At 58.5% G+C, this 17,301-nt stretch overlaps 1 protein-coding gene across 3 annotated transcripts in view; it reads left to right on the forward strand.

Moving 5' to 3' along the window:
- Positions 1-17,097, forward strand: part of TLE2 (TLE family member 2, transcriptional corepressor) — a 31,652-nt gene extending 14,555 nt beyond the window's left edge. For all 3 annotated transcript variants that reach the window (XM_067558692.1, XM_067558697.1, XM_067558706.1), the window contains 12 exons: positions 4,928-5,029; positions 7,145-7,189; positions 8,160-8,300; positions 10,208-10,349; positions 11,856-12,016; positions 12,594-12,670; positions 13,199-13,448; positions 14,021-14,268; positions 14,542-14,689; positions 14,821-14,971; positions 15,405-15,481; positions 15,946-17,097. In XM_067558692.1, the coding sequence (XP_067414793.1) occupies positions 4,928-5,029; positions 7,145-7,189; positions 8,160-8,300; positions 10,208-10,349; positions 11,856-12,016; positions 12,594-12,670; positions 13,199-13,448; positions 14,021-14,268; positions 14,542-14,689; positions 14,821-14,971; positions 15,405-15,481; positions 15,946-16,053 (1,650 nt within the window). In that variant the 3' untranslated portion in view covers positions 16,054-17,097. The remainder of the gene's footprint in view (positions 1-4,927; positions 5,030-7,144; positions 7,190-8,159; positions 8,301-10,207; positions 10,350-11,855; positions 12,017-12,593; positions 12,671-13,198; positions 13,449-14,020; positions 14,269-14,541; positions 14,690-14,820; positions 14,972-15,404; positions 15,482-15,945) is intronic.
- The last annotated feature ends 204 nt before the right edge of the window (positions 17,098-17,301 follow it).

Below are 17,301 nucleotides of genomic sequence, written 5' to 3' on the forward strand. Positions count from 1 at the left end.
ACTGAGGCTGCCCGGCTCCCTTTTCTTGTGGTCGCTCTGGGATTCCCAGGAATGTTTCGTTTCCTGACCTTTTCCAAGTAAACAGCCCGGAGATAGCATTTCTGTCGCTGCCCTTTGTTTTCAGTGCCAGGGCTGCTTGCGCACCCGAGCTCTGGCTTGCAGGAGGATTCAAGGCTGGAAGGGAAATGGCAGGAGTGAGAGGGGTGGGGGCGTGTTTCCGCAGCGCTCGGGATCGAAATGTAATTTGCTTCTGTCGACAGATTGTTTCCTGGGGGTGGGGGTGGAGGCGTATTAAAGACAGAGAGCCTGACTGAAAGCTGGTGTCGGTTGGTGTTGCTCTATTGACTTCAGGGGAACTGCAGTTATTTATGCCCGCTGGGGATCTGACCCCACTGAAACGGGGCTGCTGGGATTCCCACCCCGAGGGGAGCTGGGCCCATGAACTTCAGTGGAGCGACGCTGATTGATAGCAGGTGGGGCCCCACTGACCTCAGCCGAGCTCTGTCAGTTTACACCATCCGGAGATCCGGACCTGTTGACTTAAATCTAGCTACAGCCCTTCGCACCCGCTGAGGATCTGGCCCAGAACTGGAATTTGCACTAAGAAAGCCAAGATAATTGAGGCATTTCCCAAAGAGCTTTGCTTTTCCCTCTCAGGGGTGGGGAGGGACTGGCTGGCTAGAGGAGGGGTTGGGAGGCTTTTGTCTTGAAGACTCGCATTCGGATCCAGCTTGTCGAGTGTGTGGGGGGGCGAATCTTGGGGCGGTGCCGCGTCGGTGAAGAAGGGTGATGGCCTTGTAATGAGCACGTGGCCCTGGGAGTTTCCTCGTTTCTATTCCTGGCTGTGCCGCCAACCCGATGGGCAGCCTTGGCTGAGTCGCTTCCCCGCTCGGTGCCTCAGTTTCCCCCATCTGTCGAACGGGGACAGTGATCCCCACAGGGCAGGTCTGGAGGCTACATTGGCCGTGAAGGAAAGGAAGTGCCAAGCGTCACTGTTGTCACGGGAATGGCTTGCGCTTTCAGTGTGAAGGGCTGGATTTGCGAAGGCTCCGTGTACTGGGTGCTTCTTGCAATAGCTGGACCTGACTTAGCAAACTCGGCCCCTGGCTGGGAACCTCGGCAGAGAAGCTGGTGACTGAGAGGAGCATGGGAGCCCCAACTCCCCTCCCTCTCCTGTCTCCAGGAGCCCGGCTGCACGGGGGAAGCTTGCTGTGGGACTGCCCTGGTCTGTGGAGTGAGGAATTTGGTCTCCTGCAGTAGCGCCAGCTCCGGATGTTCAAAAACCATGTGGCAGGCTCACCGAAAATCCTGAGATTACGTAAAAATAATAGACAGGATGTTCTTTGTATTTGCCTTCTGAGCCGTTCAGGTGCACGGGGTGCAGTCTTGGCCCCATTCCATGCAATGGCAAAACTCCCATTGTCTTCACGGGCATCAGGTCTTCCAAGCACGCCCACCCGAGTCAGGGCAGTGGCGCAGGACAGGAGTCAGCGGGATGGGGGGGAGGAGGGTGTACCCTCCAGAGGCTCCTCCCAGTTTTTTTGGCCAGGGGTGGGGCTGGCGCGCTGGCTGATCTGCCCCCAGGCCGCCCTGCCCGGGGAAGGGGGGACCCGAGGGGACCCGTTTCCACTCTTTAAGTTGGAAGCAGAAAGGGCCTCAGTGGCTATTTGGGGAGACACTGGCATCAGTCAAAGGTCAAACCCTCCCGAGTGCCTCCACCATTAAACTGCCCCCCCAGGTCCCCCATGGAGGCGCACCTGCCAAAGCCAGGGAGAGATTTTATCCCCCAGCAAGAAACCCCTTCATCTCCACAGGCCAGTCTCTCCATTTGGGTGGTGCTTGAGACTCTGAGCCAGAGCCCAGGGAACTGGTCTCCCACCCAGTGACTTGACAAAACCGTGGTGGGAGGAGGGGGAAGAGGAGGTGGGTTCTGATCTCCCCAGTCAGGCCAAAAAGACCCTGTTCAAATATATTTCAGATTCACGCCACTCATCCTGGTGAAGTAGGAGGCGATAGCGAATGATTCAGGGCAGAGGGACCGGCAGCGGCTGTGCCTTTGTGTTAAATTGCTTTATGGCTCAGCCTTTCTGGTCTCTAGCAAGCAAACGGTGGTGGGAGAGGGCGACGAAGGGTTAAATATCTTGCCGTGCTCCTCAGCTGGTGAGTCATTTGCATCGATCCACCATAAAGGATGGTCTTGGAAGCCCAGAGAGGATGGGAAATGGTGTGGGTTGGACCTGGGATGCACCAGGCAGGGAGCGTGCAGCACAGAAAGAAAGAGGAGCAGTTCATGCCACAAGGGGTCAATTGATCCAAGAGTGGTCGATTCCAGATCCTTAGAGGAAGGCATAAGCTTGTCGGGGCGCATACAATGTGTTTATGCAGCACTAAGCACAGTGGGGTGCTGGTCCATGACTGGGGCTCCCAGGCATTACTGCAGTCCAACCCCCCCACCCCCCAAAAAACAGCATAAACTGGGTGGAGGTGGGGGAAATTCTTCCTGACCACAGCCAGGGATCGTCTTGTGCCCTGAAGCCTGAGGATTGATGGCCCATTTTCATTTTCATCTTGGCACATGTCACCACCAATGCCACCCTTTGCCTTCTCCTGCAGGGATTCTCCTGAATCCCACCTATTATCCGTCTGTGGGGTGAAAAGGTTGTTTCTTCTCATCTACTGGATGGTTGTTAGAGGGAGATCTGCTCCCAACAAATGCAGATTCAGGGGGAAGAGCAGCAGGGAGAGGGAGGAAATGACAAATTTTAGGCCCAAACGTTCCAGATTGGCCACGGATGTTGTTTTCAGATCTAGGAGCCCAGCCTGAGCCACCCCAGGGCCTTATTTTCATGGAGGCTGAGCACCTACACAACTCGTTGGGAACTGTGAGTGCTCAGGTCCCAGATCCATCAGGCCCCAAAATGTCTGGGAGAGCATCCCAAAACCCAAGCACCTGAACATCAGTGCCCACTTTGAAACCCAGGCACACCAGTCCCCTCTCAGCCTGGATGCTCTGGGATGGAAGAGGTAGATTTGGATCCGTGTCACACCATCGTCAATCCAGTGTCACGCCGGATTATGCACGGGGATCAGAATCTGGCCAAAGCATGTGTGCGGGGGTGGGGGAGAGTTGATTGTGTTATCATCAGAGGAAACAGAGCAGGATGGTAAGGGGGGATAAAGGGATTTAAAACACCCACGCAGATTTTGTTACAATCAAATCTACACCCAGGCCGGTGCCAATTGGGCTGAAGGGGGGAAGGGATGTACCAGCTGATCTGAATTCTTATGCTCCACACCCCTGGTTCCGGCGGTGAAGGGGTTAAGGCAGAGAGTAAACAAGAGGCTGCTGATGGGGATTTTCCATTCCTGTCATGCCTCATTATCTCCCAAAGGGGCGGAACTTCTTTCAAGTCCAGGGACCCAGGGAGGCTGCTGTTATTCAACTGTTGTTTTAATTTAGCCCCTAGACAAACATCTCTGTTAGGGATGGTCTGCAAAGAGACCACAGCGCTTCCTCCCGTGGGGGGCGGGGAGGGTGGCTCTTCTGATCCCAGCTTTCCCCCCCCCTCCCTCTCTTGCTGGAAAATGTTTGTTTAAATAGGTCATTTACGAGGCCCACCTGCCACACAGATCTGCTTGCATGTGCCAGCTCCCAGCGGCTGGTATCTCTCCTTGAGCTGACCCCCCCCTCCCTCCGGCTGGCTTTGGATGCACTGGCAGGGCCTGACTTTGGAGAGGCATGTGGCCTTGTTGGGTTGGGTGGATTTTTTTTTTTTTGTGTTAATTTCTCCCCTCTTCCTTCACTGCCAGCCCAATGATCCTGCCAGCCCAGCTGTGGAATTGTTTACCAAGGCTGAAGCAGTGACAGGCTGGCGGCTGAGCAGTGTTCAGACCCAGAGGTGGCTGGGCCCGTGAGCGGAGATTGGTTTTTGGGGTTTTTTTTTTTAAGGACGAAGAGGAAGGGGCGGGGGGAGGGGGAGATCTAATCTGGACAGTCGCACGGGCTCCCGGCCAGTGCTGGATGATTCCTGCCCATCGGCGCCAAGGGCAGAACGTGAAACCGACGAAGCCGTGCAGCTGTTTGGTGCCTTTTCAGGGAAGATCTTTAAGTGCTTTATAAACACAATCAGCGAATTAAGCCTCGTCATTTCCCTCCCCCCTCCCCCCGGCAGCAAGTAAAGAGCATTATCCTGACTGTACAAATGGCGACGCCTGAGTGAGTGGGTGGCAGAGGTTGGGATGGATCTCGGGAGTCCTGGTGCCTCGTCCCTTCTGCCCTAATTACACCCCCTCACTCCCTCCCAGAGCTGGCAGAAGAACCCAGGAGCCTTGACTCCTTGATCCATGAGACAAAACTCCCCTCCCTGAGCCAGGAATAGACCCGAGGAGTCCTGTCTTCCAGTACCCCCTGCTTCGAGCACCAGGATAAAAGCTGCCTCTGTCTTTTTACCTTTGGGGTGTGATTTTTAGCCAGTGCTGATCAGAGTTTGTGGGCGCGTCCAGGTACAGGCAGGGTCACAGGGTGTCAGGAGAGGGCGGGGTCTGAGGGCATGAGTGGCCCTTTACGTCCTGCTGCCAAGGGAGTGGGTAGAATGGGGGGTCTGGTGCCCAGCCACTTTCCCTCTGACAAGCGAGGGAGACCGGGCGAGCCTGCAGCATTTACAAAGCTCTGGATCCAAAGTCCCCTGGCCTTTGAGGGGGTTCTGATGTCAGAGCCAGAGTCGGGCCCATGAGATTCAGCCCCCGCCCCACAAAGCGTTGGGCACGCACGGGTGCTGCAGGCCGGCCGCAAAGCTGCCAGCTGCGTGCGGAGCCCCGTTCCCCTTGGCCTCCGGGGAGGAAGCTGTGGGAAGTGAGTTGGCAGCTTCTGGGCCTCTCCGCGCTCGCTGTGCATGAACTCGGGTCTCCTTTCGCTTCTCCTCCTCAGAGCATTTCTGCCTCCCCTCCCGAGAGCCCGCAGGACGAGGAGCGGCTGGGCAGCACGGGGGCCAAGCGGAAACGGGAGGAGAAGGACCTGCCAGGACATTACGTGAGCGCAGCCATGAAGCGTGGAGGGTGAACCCACGGATCCCTGCCCCGGGGAGGGCGGACCGGGGATTGCCGGGGCGGGTTGGGGTTGCCCTGGAATTGACAGAGGGAATGAGGGTGTTTGAAGGTCTGTGCTTTCCATGCAGTGATGTAAAATGCAGCTCGCGCTCCTCTGGGGCGGTTGTTAAGAACAGGTTGGACAAACCCCTGTCAGGGCTGGTCTAGGTTTACTCAGTCCTGCCTCTGCGCAGGGGGCTGGACGTGACGGCCAGTCGAGGTCCCTTCCAGCCCTGCAGTTCTATGATTCTTGCCAGTAGCTATTTCCGGCGGACCAGTCTTCCATTGCCCCAGGTGGGGGGTGGCCCCCGTGTGAAGCCTGAGGCCTCCGTGAACCCCCAAAGGCCAGCAGAGACCCCCAGAAAGGGGTCTGCAGAGCCTGGCAGACATCTGCAGACTCTCCCAGGGGGGATTCATGTAGAAAGGCAGCATGGTTCAGTGGATAGTGCACTGGACTGGGACTCCGGTGACCTGCCTTCTATTCCCGGCTCTGCTGGGTGACCTGGCGGGAAGGTTGGAAGTTGCTCTGGGGGCAGGAATAGAGTGGGCCTGATTCTGATCTTGCTTACAGGGGCTGTGGTTTGGCTTTTTATTCCATTTAAGTCAATGAGCCAGATTCTCGGCTGGTGTGAAGTAACCTGGTTCCAGTGGCTTCCACGGCGCCGGGCCAGTTTGCCCCAGCAGAGAACGCGGCGTTACAGCCCAGTGCGACGCGAGGCTGAGATCGGAATGGGGCAGGCGGGAGCGTGTGTCTCCGGATCTGGATGGCAAATGAAGGCTGACACCAGCCGGGAGCACGGGAGGCCTCCGGGCATAGCTGCAAGAGGGAGCCCCGGGCTGGAGGATGTCCGAGGCTGGACTGGGGCAAGTCCCCACACCAAGGGGTTTGCTGGCTCCTGGGGCCGTCTCATTGTGACAGAGACCCGCGCAAGGGAAGCTGGTCTGCCTGCTCTCTTAGGGAGCTCTGGTCCCTTAAGGAGCCTTTGCGGGCAAAGCCAACGGCCTCGGGCTTTGTCCAGATCTCCAGCCTCTCTCATAAGGCGTCAAATAGACAGGTATCATGGCTCAGTGGTTAGTGCCCTGGATTGGGACTCAGGAGACCAGGCTTCTTTTCCCAGCTCTGCCACTGACCTGCTGGATGACGTTGGATAAGTCACATCTCCTTCCTGTGCCTCAGTTTCCCCTTCTACCTTTTCTCTCTCTCGTCCAGTCAGACTGCAATCTGACGGTCTCTGGTTAGTTGTATGTACAGTGCCTAGCACAAAGGAGCTCTGATCTTAGTTGAGACCATCAGGCTTTGCTCAAATGCGACAAGCAATTATACACCTGCACGGCTTCTTCTTCTTGTTTTTAATGTTGACCAGATTCTGAGGGATTTCTCTCCCAGATTCTGCTGGAAATTTGGGGGAGAAATCTGGGGGGGCTGATGATTATTACTTTAAAAAGGAAATTCCGTCTGGACCCTCTGGAGACATTGTCTTGGCTCTGAGGAGCTTTTTAAATAAAAGGGACCTTTTCACATTGCTTACTAGCTTTAAAGTTCTGCAGAAAATTTTTGGGAAAATACCTTAAAAAAGGAATTCCACCGGGAGACCTTAAATCCGAGGAATTTCTGGAGCTCTGCTCATCTGATGCAGCTTTCTTGTGGGGGGTCTGATCCAAAGCCCATTGAAGTCAATAGGGAAACATTTCACTCACTCCCCGGGGCTTTGGGTCAGCGAGACGAGCCAGGAGGGTGGCTAGATAACTGTAATCCCAAACTCTTATCTAGTGTTTTTCATCCGTTATCTGAAAACACTTTACAAACGACATCGGTATCAGTATCCCCATTTTCCAGAGGGGGGAACTGAGGCACAACGAGGTGAAGTAACTCGTCCGAGGTCATCCAGCAAGCCAGTGGCAGAGGTAGGAATAGGCCCCAGGTCTTTGGAGTCACAATCCAGTGTTTGTGCCAGTAGGTAACACTGCCTCTAGTCTAAGATCTGCCTGTGTCGCGGTATTTTGCCGTCGGCGTTTTGCTGTTTTAATTGTTCCTTGCAATTTTTCTCCCACCCGGCAGGACAGCGACGGGGACAAGAGTGATTATAACCTGGTAGTGGATGAGGTGAGTGAGAAGTTTTTAATTAGCTCTCTTAAGGCCTTGTCCCGACGCACAATTTATATTGCTTTCGTTGTACTGTTGCAGCTAAAGTGCTGCAGCCTAGTGTGGGTGCACCTGAAGGTATTAGCTGCCCAGAAAGGGAAATGAATGATACTGTACGGATAAAACCATAGCTGTAAAAATCACGCTCCTACCTGAAATAATGACCCTGGTCCAAAATCCGTGTATAGTGCAGGCCTAAGAAATGTGAATGAAGGTAACTTGCCACTCTCGTGGTTCTTCACAAGTCTCGTGATAAAGGAAGGGTGTTTTTCGGGACGCCCCAGTGCCTGAAGTCACGGGAATATATCAGAACCTCAGTTTTCCTACGCCAGTTTCTAGCTTTCCCGGCTGTGGAGAGAAGCTGGGAAGCATGGCCTCTGAAAGACTCACAAACCAGACGGCAAATACAAAAAACCCCGGAGTCGTTATTGCAAAAGAAAAAAAAATCTCCCTGCCCATCTTGCGACTTTCTGGCCACATGGGGCTGGCAACCTGGAGGCGCTTGTCCCTGGGGGGGGGGGGGACGACACGACACCCGACTGCTTTGCAAACGGTCGTTTGGTCTGTCTGATTATATTGTAACAAATCAGCCGGCGTCCCGGTTCTTCCCTGGTGCTGCCCGGCTGCCCGTTGCAGCCAACTGGAAACCACCCAACGCATTAAAGGAGAGAGAGAGAATGAATCCGGCTTGCAAAACTCCCCCTGCGCCCGAAAGCAGAGCCAGTTTTCTCCTGTCCTAATCTGCATCCTCGAAAGGCGGGCTGGCTCCTGCTCCACCACCGCTGCCACTCTGCAACACCTCCACTTGCCCCAGTGGCTCGACCCTGGCACCCCAGGGCCTGGCTCACGGCAGACCCCGGTTGCCTCCTCACTGAAGGCTCGATCTGCTCTTCTCGTGTTCCCCCCCCCCCCCCCCCCCCCCCGTCTGCAGGACCCGCCCTCGGAGCCCAGCAGCCCTGCTCAGGCACCCGGCACCAAGCTCCCGCCCGCCCGCAGGGACAGGCCCGAAAGCCCAGCCTCTCTGGCCTCCAGCCGGAGCACGACGCCCCTCAAACTGAAGGACCAGAGCCTGGTAAGGAGAGGGGCTGGAGAGAGGCTGTGGGAGGAGGGGAGGGGCTCTGCCCCGTGGTGTCTCTCCCTGCTGCAGCACGCAGGGTGGGGAGTGGCGGGGTCCTGAGCCCCTGGCCAGTGGATTACCTGGATTCTCTGTCCCTACGGAGAGGGCATGGATCAGGCAGTCCAGCCTGGAGGATGCTTCGGGGGCTCTGGATCGGGGAAGGGGCTGATGCCCCCCAAGTCCCCTCACCTGCTCCTTTCCCCCACCACACGCCATTACTTGGGATACGCATCTGGTCCTTTACCCCTCAAGCAGCTTAATGAGAGAGCATCTCGTCACTCCCTCCGCCCCCCATCCTATTGCTCCCTGCCCCCCCACATGCCCAACCGTCCCCCGGCCCGGCCAGGCACCAGGAAAGAGCCCTGAAGGATTGCATTGCACTGCCCCCCAGCAGCAGCCCCTTGCACAGTGCCCCCTATCTGGATGCAACCCATGTCTCCCCCTGCTGGCTCCTAGCCTCGGGGGGGGGCGGGGGTCGTAGACTGGCCATGGGGTAAGAGGGAGCATGCCAGGAGGACTGGCCAGGTGGAGAGGTGGCAGTGGGAGCTGTGCAGGGTGGGTAGGTGGGACAGACCAGGGTTTACGCCTCCTAAAAATCTTCTCCTGCCCAGCCCGCTAGGTGGGCTTTGCTGAGCTCTCAGCAGGCAGCGTGGCCTAGCGGTTGCAGCAGGGCGGGCTCTGGGAACCAGGACTCCTGGGTTCTGTTCCTGACTCACTGCACGTCCTTCGGCCGGTCAGTTCCCCGCCCTGGGTCTTGCCTCATCCCATCTGCACAGCACGTCTCACACACCGTGGGAGCAAGAAGAGGCCCTAATTAATGAGCGTGTACCAGGTGCTTGGAGATCCTTGGCACGCTGGTTAATGACTTAATAACCAATCATTGCTGCCGCTGGTGGGGTCTCCCGCGCTGTATGTTGCTGCCTGGCGAGGGCCGAGTGTCTTTGGAAGGGGGGAGGTTAGCATGCTGGTAACTGGAGCCTGGCTCTGCAGGTATTTTCCATCTGGCTGCCTGCAGATTTCCCCTGGGCTCCCACGCGCTGGGCAATCGATCCATTTGCCCAGCGTCAGCCTGATTCTCAGATTGAAACATCAGCGGGCGGGAAGGCCGGGGAGGCCAGGTATCGATTGCTCTGTCATTCCCAGCTCTGCCATCAAGTGGAGGAGCGAAAGGAGCTTAAAGATTCAGCAGGAGCAATCTGTCGGCCGCAGGGGCGTGGGAGCCCTTATTAGAGCCGCTGGCGCTTGCTGGCGTTTCTCCCTGGGACAGTCTGATTAGAGCAGACAAAATGCCTTAAGTGGTGTGAGATGTGTGGTCTCCACTTGGATTTCTACTGGCCTCCACAAAATCCCAAGCAGGGCAAAAAATGCACCGGGGTTTATTGGACAGCAGGCGGGGTGGGGCGTCTGGTAGATTGTCGAAGGGGCAGATTGTCAGATAGATGGGCCTGATCCTGCAAAAAGCTGGTGCGCACAGTCCTGGGGTGGGGGCTGCAGACTCTCTCTGCAAATATTCAGTGGAAGGGGGCGGTCTGTTCTCTGGGGTTCAGAGCAGGGCTTTGTGAATCAAGACTCCTGAGCTGTCTTCCCTGCTCTGGAAAGAAGCGGGGGTCCAGCCCCAACGGCTGAAGTAGCAAGAGGGGCTGGGAGCCAGGACTCCTGGGTTCTATACCAAGCCCTGCCATGGAAGCTCTCTGTGAGCCTGGGCAAATTACATCCCCACTCTGTGCCTCGGTTTCCCCATTGGGGTGTGTGTGTGAGTTTTCATGACTGTGCAGGTAGCGCTTTGGGGGTCCTTGGCTGGACGGCCCTGCAGCAGGGCAGTGCACGATGAAAGATGACTCCCCATCTCCTTTCCATTCCAGAACGATGTCTCAACCAACACTCCCACCTCCAAGTCTTCCAGCTCCTCTCCTCCACGGGACTCCCTCACGCCCGGCCCCGGGCCGAGCTCGGCCTCCCATCTCCGGCAACTCTCTTCCAAGCCACCTGCCACGGACCCCATAAGTGAGTGTCTCTAAGGCATCCCCTTCCTTTTGAGCTACCGCCTAGCCTCAGAACGCAGCATATGGCTGGGTGTTCTGTGCTCAGTTACCAATGTACAGGGCTCGGGGTCAGTGGTGGATTTCCACCCGTCTCACAGCCAATTTAATGGAAGCACTTTTGCTGTGGCGATATGGTGCGTCGCTCAATTGCACCAACAGGCCCAATGCATCAAGGTTAGCTTGCTTCTCAGATGCGGGTCCATAGGATGGCTTGTGTCAACCTGTGGAACTCACTGCTGCAGGAATTCAGAGAGACAAATACGGGATCTGGATATTGGAAAGGGTTCAGCCTTGTTTTCTGACTAATAATATTTGTCGCTGAACATGTGAAAACAAGGGTGACCGGAGCATATGCCTTATGATGTTGGCTGATGGGCTCAGGAAGAAACCGGTGGAGGAAAGATGGTCTTGTGGTTACGGCACTGCCTGGAGACTCAGGAGATCTGGATTCAGTTCCTGGCTCTGCCACAGACTCCTTGGGTGGCCCTGAGTGAATCATTTAGGCCCAGTTCCTCAAAGGCACCTAACTCCCATTGATTCAGGTGCCTAAATACCTTTGAGCACATGGGCCTAAATCTGTCCGTGCCTCAATACCCCATCTGTGAAAAAGGGATAATAACCTTTCCTTTCCTTGCCTTATCTGGTTAGATCGTAGGATTTTCGTCTTCAGAGGGGTTGTTGTGAACTGATGTTTGTAGAGCGTCCTCGGGATTTCCGCTAATAAGAATGCGACAGGGCTGAAAGCTGGGTAGCAGGGAAAAGCGTTGACCAAGACTGGCGATTTTCAAAGTGGAAATAGAGCAAGAATTTGAGAAATGAAGCCCTTGTCTGTGCTAGAAAATGACACCGATGTAAGGGCGGGTGAATGGAAATCGATCTTGATAAACCAGTGAAACCCCAGAGATAAATGCACTGGGGTCAGCTGAGAACTCACTTGCATTGATTTGGCTTAATTCAATATGCGCACAGTTTAAAAGGATTTCAGAGCCTCTCTATCAAGGCTTTGAAAGGCAGTGTGGCTGGGACGCTGGCTTGGCACTTCTGGAGATCTGGGATCTAAACCTGGCTCGGCCCCTGATCTGCTGGGTGACCTTGGGCAAGTCCTTTCCCCTTTTTGTGCCTCAGTTTCCCTTCCTACCCTGTGTCTGCCAGGTCTAAGACCTTTGAGGCGACAATTGTCTCTCCCTGTGTCTCTGTACAGAACCGAGCGTAACAGGGCCCTGAACTCAGCTGGGGCTTCATAGCACAAATATTAACTACCCCAAAGTTCCTTGGCTAACAGAATTGGCTCTGGGAGCTCAGACAGCGGGTGCTCCGGCGTTTAGCTCCACCGGTCCCAGGTTCAGTCCCTGCTGTCTATGGCCTGCCCAGGGTGTTCCGCTCCCCCCCAGCCCCCCGTGCAGGGAACCAGAGCCCAGGAGTGCTGTTCCATGGCTGAGTCTCTTCTCTCGACCCCCCCCCCCCCCAGCTCTGCGCAGTCCCTTGAGTGTATCCGGTGCCTACACGTCCTCGTTTGGGATGGTGCCCCACGCCGCCATCAACGGCGAGCTGGCTGCCCCCAGCACCTACGTGAGCATCCACCTCTCGCCGCAAGTCAGTGGGACGGTGATGTACGGACGCTCCCCTCTGGTGAGTCGCCGGCCGGCCGGGACTGAGGCCAGCTCAGCTCCAGCTGCCTCGAACGAAGGCCCTTCTCCTCCCCCAGGACAAAAATCCCATGGGCCGCCTCCTTCTCCCAGGGGCTGCGGGATGTGGAGCAGCAGTGGGGCTAGGAGGCTGAGTACAGGGCGTGGGCCAATTGAATACAGTGGGGCCCCTAGCCGGTTAGGATCTGGTTCTCAGTGAGAGCTGTGGGAGGCGGGAAGTCTAAAGGCCCTTTCTCCGTTTGAAGATCTCCCCCGTGGGAACGTGGCTGGGCTGATGCGCTTTGCAGACAAGCCTGGCTTCCGTCCGAGGTTTGCTGCCATTGTCAGAGGGAGCAGAAATTGGCCCTTCTCTGGTCTCCGCCCTTGGGATCGTGGCCCCTGGGGTCAGCCCCTGCCCCTGCCCGTCGTCTTCCAGGAGGAAACAGGCTGCAGAGACAGCCGGAGAGGTTCTCGCCCGGGCTTGGTGCAGGGCGACCGGGCACCGCTCGTCCGTGGGCCCAGCCCCTGCGGCCCCTCCCCACCACGCCGCGTTGCGGACCGCGCTCCCTTTGCTTTTGCAGGTGGCCTTCGAGTCTCACCCTCACCTGCGCGCCTCCACCGTCTCCTCCTCCCTGCCGGCCATCCCCGGCGGGAAACCGTAAGTGCAGCCCATTCTGCGCAAAGGGGCTGGGGAGGGCGGGGGGAGGGATCCTGGGAACGGCCAGGAGGGAAGTGGAGGGATGTAGGGCATCACCGACCCGGGCTCCCACCTGCCCACGGCAGAATTCAGCGCAGGGGCTCCGGCATGGCGGCAGCAATAAACAGGCTCAGGCAGTGCTGCAGTTCAGAGGAAGGGTGGCCCAGTGGGTAGAGCTCTGCTGTGAGACTCAGACCTTGGGTTCAGTTCCCCGCTCTGCCCCAGAGGAGTCGCTTCATCACTCTGTGACTCAGTTTCCCCCACCTGGGCAGTGGGGCTCACAGCTCTGCCCTGCCTTCCAGGGGGCTGTGCAGACCAATACAGTAAGGCTGGGAGGAGCTGGGTGTGACCCCGGCCCTCACTGGCAGGGGAGATCCTCCGCCCAGCCAACCGGAAGCTATGGGAGAAAAATGGGTGACAGATGCCCTCTGGCAGGGCTGCGTCCCTTTAATGCCTGCCAGCGCTGACCTGCCTCTCCCCCTCCTCCAGCGCCTACTCCTTCCACGTCAGCGCCGACGGGCAGATGCAGCCGGTCCCCTTCCCTCCCGACGCCCTCATCGGCACCGGCATCCCCCGGCACGCCCGCCAGCTCCACACCCTGACCCACGGCGAGGTGGTCTGTGCCGTCACCATCAGCAACTCCACGCAGCACGTCTACACGGGGGGCAAGGGCTGCGTGAAGGTGTGGGACGTGGGGCAGCCTGGGGCCAAGACGCCCGTGGCACAGCTGGACTGCCTGGTAAGGGGAAGGGGCCTGGGGACATCTGTAACGTGGTGTGGGGGGGACAGCTGCCCAAGCTCTGCCAAGTGCTTTGAGCCGTGCAGATGGACGGCGACAGGCTCCCTCCTTTGAAGTCTGGCTGGCTTTCCTTCCTGCCCCCCCTCCCCCCCCCGCCTCCCACAGGGCCGTCAAAGGAACCTGTCTCCCAAGAGGTGGTGGGAAACGAGCTGTCAGGTTCATTTGAAAAGAGGAGCGAAGCTGCGTGCGTCTGCTGGGGCCGTTTCAGGTCCGCTTCCCCAGCACGGCCGGACTGGAATTGCGCCTTTCCTCTGCCACTGATTCCCTGAGGGACCTCTGGCAAGTTAGTTAATTTCCCGGTGCCTCGGTTCCCACTTAGGTTGTTAAACCCCTTGGGGCAGAGACCCTCCTTAGTTCTGTGTGTGAGTGGGTGTGTGCAGCACCTAGCGCTGTGTAGCCTGCTGAAGTCAGGGGAGACTTTCCACTGACCCTCAAGGGGTGTGGCTCAGGGACCTCCCCCCAACCCCAGGGACTGGCTTTAAGGCTGCTCTGTCCTCTCCCCCCCCCCCCAGAACCGGGACAACTACATCCGCTCCTGCAAGCTCCTCCCGGATGGGCGCAGCCTCATCGTGGGGGGTGAGGCCAGCACCTTGTCCATCTGGGACCTGGCCGCCCCTACCCCCCGCATCAAGGCGGAGCTGACCTCCTCGGCCCCCGCCTGCTACGCCTTGGCCATCAGCCCCGACGCCAAGGTCTGCTTCTCCTGCTGCAGCGACGGCAACATCGTGGTGTGGGACCTGCAGAACCAGACGATGGTCAGGTGAGCCCCCCCTCACACTCCCTCTATCCCACCAGGCCTTCCCTGCCCAGCCCCCTGGGCTTGGCTGGTGACTTGGCTCTCCATGCTGGGTGGTGACGGGCAGACTCAAGGGTGCGTGAGCTGCTGGTGTGGGGCCTACAGATCCTGGTCAGGTGAGCGCCAGGGTTTGCCTGCCTCCCCCACTCTCCCCGGGCATCCCTTCCCAGGATGCAATGCGGTACTGCACTGGGGAAGGGAGGCGACGGGGTCTGACGGCCGCTCTCTCCCCTGCAGGCAGTTCCAGGGCCACACGGACGGCGCCAGCTGCATCGATATCTCCAATTACGGCACCAAGCTGTGGACGGGGGGGCTGGATAACACGGTGCGGTGCTGGGACCTGCGGGAGGGGCGCCAGCTGCAGCAGCACGACTTCAGCTCCCAGGTAGGTGGGCGAGGGGGCGTTGCGGAGCCCACGCGGGGTGGGGAAGGGCGCCGTGCTGTGCTCGCCCCTCCCCTGGACGGCCAGCCTGGCAGGGACCCGTTCCCTGGGGCCTGACTCTGCCTTCTCCCCAGATCTTCTCGCTGGGTTACTGCCCCACGGGGGAGTGGCTCGCCGTCGGCATGGAGAGCAGCAACGTGGAGATCCTGCACGTGGCCAAGCCGGACAAGTACCAGCTGCACCTCCACGAGAGCTGCGTCCTCTCCCTCAAATTCGCCGCCTGCGGTAAGAGCGTGTGAAAGGCAGACGGGCAATTGGGCCATCTCAGGCCTGGTGGGCAGGGCAGTGGCTGGGACTCAGGAATACGGTTCTGTTGCTGGTTCTACCTCTGGCCTGCTGGGTGACGGTGGGCGAGTCACGGCCTCGCTCCGTGCCTCAGTTTCCCCTCCCGCCCTGCGTCTGTGTAGATGATTGGCGTTCACTGCAGCCCCGGCACAATGGGGGTCCATTCCCGACGGGCAGGCTGACAGTTTATCCCACCGGGGCTGTCCGTCAGATGCACCCAGTGCATCACCCGCCGCCCCTGGGAGTGGTTGTGGGATGCGGTGGGATTCCCAGCGCCGGAGCCGTGGGCAGCAGCTCCCCTTTTGCTGAAGCTCTCCCCCCCTGCGCACGCACCTTGCAGCCCGGCTGACCCCCAGAACTCTCCCCACTGCAGGTAAATGGTTCGTGAGCACGGGGAAGGACAACCTACTGAACGCCTGGAGGACGCCCTACGGAGCCAGCATCTTCCAGGTGGGGAAGCTCATGCAGCCCGGAGACACATTTTGTTGAAATCCCTAGCCCCCCACTCCCCCTGGCAAGGCTGCAGGGTGCAAGTAGGAGCAGCTTCCCAGCCCCTTGGGGGCTGCCCCAGAGCCAGACCGGCCCATCGAGTCAGGCCAGCGCAGAACACAGGCGTGTCCTGAATTCATTCCTGTTTGAAACAGCAGCTGGTCAATCAGGGGGAGTCTTTCGCCTGGTTTTAAAGCCCTTTGGCTCCAGCTGTCCCGGGCCTCGGGGGCCTCCAGGCAGAGACAGGCGATTGCTGAGAGAAAGAAGGGTGGGCTCCCATTTTAACTCACCCCAGAATGAAGCCTGGGCCAGTCCCCTTTGCCACAGATCTCCCTGGCCCCGCTCTCGCCTTCCCCTTGTTATCCCAGCCCCGGGGCCACTACGTGGGCAGGGTCCTGCTCCTAACCGCCCCCTCTCTCTCGCAGTCCAAAGAGTCCTCCTCGGTGCTAAGCTGCGACATCTCGATCAACGACAAGTTCATCGTCACGGGCTCCGGCGACAAGAAAGCCACCGTCTACGAAGTGGTGTACTGAAGCGGAGGGGACGGGACGGGACACGCCTGCCCCCTCTGCCAGCAAAGGCCGGGCCCGCTAGTTTGGAGCTGCCAGGACCGACGCCGCCCGGGGCAACCAACAACCGAGGCCTAAGAACACGAGGCGCGCGCTGGGAGCTGGGCCCTTCCCCACCGCGTCACCCGCAGAGCAGCCCGAGAGCCGCACGCTTTAGTTCCCGGCTTGGAGGTGGGCCGCTGGAGCCTGTCCTCCGTCTGTCTCCTGCAGGCAGCTGCACGGCAGCGGATGACGGCCGAGTGCTGAGCTCCCTGCACACACAAAGAGGTGCACAGCGATCTCAAGGGTCAGGATTCACGGGGCGACGAGAGGGCGCTCTGCCTTTCCTCCACGCTTCCTCCCGGGGGCAGCGGTGGGGGAGTCAGGACTAGCCGGGATCCGACCAGCGTGGGGCTTTGGATGGAGAGGCAGGGACCCATGGGCTTCGCAGCCCTGTTCTCGCTTCGGACTGGGCTAGCGAAGGCCTGATCCCAAAGCAAAGACGGGAGGCGCTAACGGCGCAAGAGATGCTGCTGTCGCTCAGTGAGTGACCGGCTGAGGCTGGCACGTCTCCCACATCGTTGCTGCTGATGGACTGACGCCCATTTTCTGTTGAGAAAACAGCTGTAATTTCTCCTCAGTAAATAATGTATTTAACAGTCAGTGTTTTCGATCCCCGCGTAATAAAAAGTGGGGCTTTGCCTCGTGGCGGGGGAGAAGCACGTTTCCCAGTTCAGCATGTGCCCACCCTCCCAATTTGCCAGGTCAAACCTAGCCTGGAAAGACACGGGCCCAACCCAAGCCACGGGCGTCTAACGAGGCGCCTCTCCTCCGTGAGCGTTCGGCCCAGCTCACAGACTGAGCCGGCGCAGGCTGCTCCAGTGACTTCGAGGCAAAGGAGCCAGGGCTAATGGGAGAGAGTTGGGCCACGTGACATCTGGGTCATCACAGTAGAGGAAGGAGGAACTTGGGGGGGGGCCCCCCCCTCAGGCTTTCCAGCTTTGCTACTGCCTCCCTGGGTGACCTTGGGCAAGTCACTTCCTCTCTCAGGGCCTCAGTCGCCCATCTGTGAAATGGGGGATAATCCTGTCGCCCACCCTTTTGGCTGTTTAGCCTGTGAACTCTTCCCTACAGGCCCTCCCTCCCCTCCTTCGCGGCTGCTCAGTGCCTAGCACAATGGGGACCCAAGCTGAGAGGCGCTAATTAGGCTAATTGGTGGGGAAAGGGTACAGC

This window comes from Emydura macquarii, unplaced genomic scaffold, assembly GCF_026122565.2.
Source record: "Emydura macquarii macquarii isolate MOO-44397 ecotype Brisbane River unplaced genomic scaffold, CSIRO-AGI_Emac_v2 contig_306, whole genome shotgun sequence".
Taxonomy (NCBI): Eukaryota; Metazoa; Chordata; order Testudines; family Chelidae; genus Emydura; species Emydura macquarii.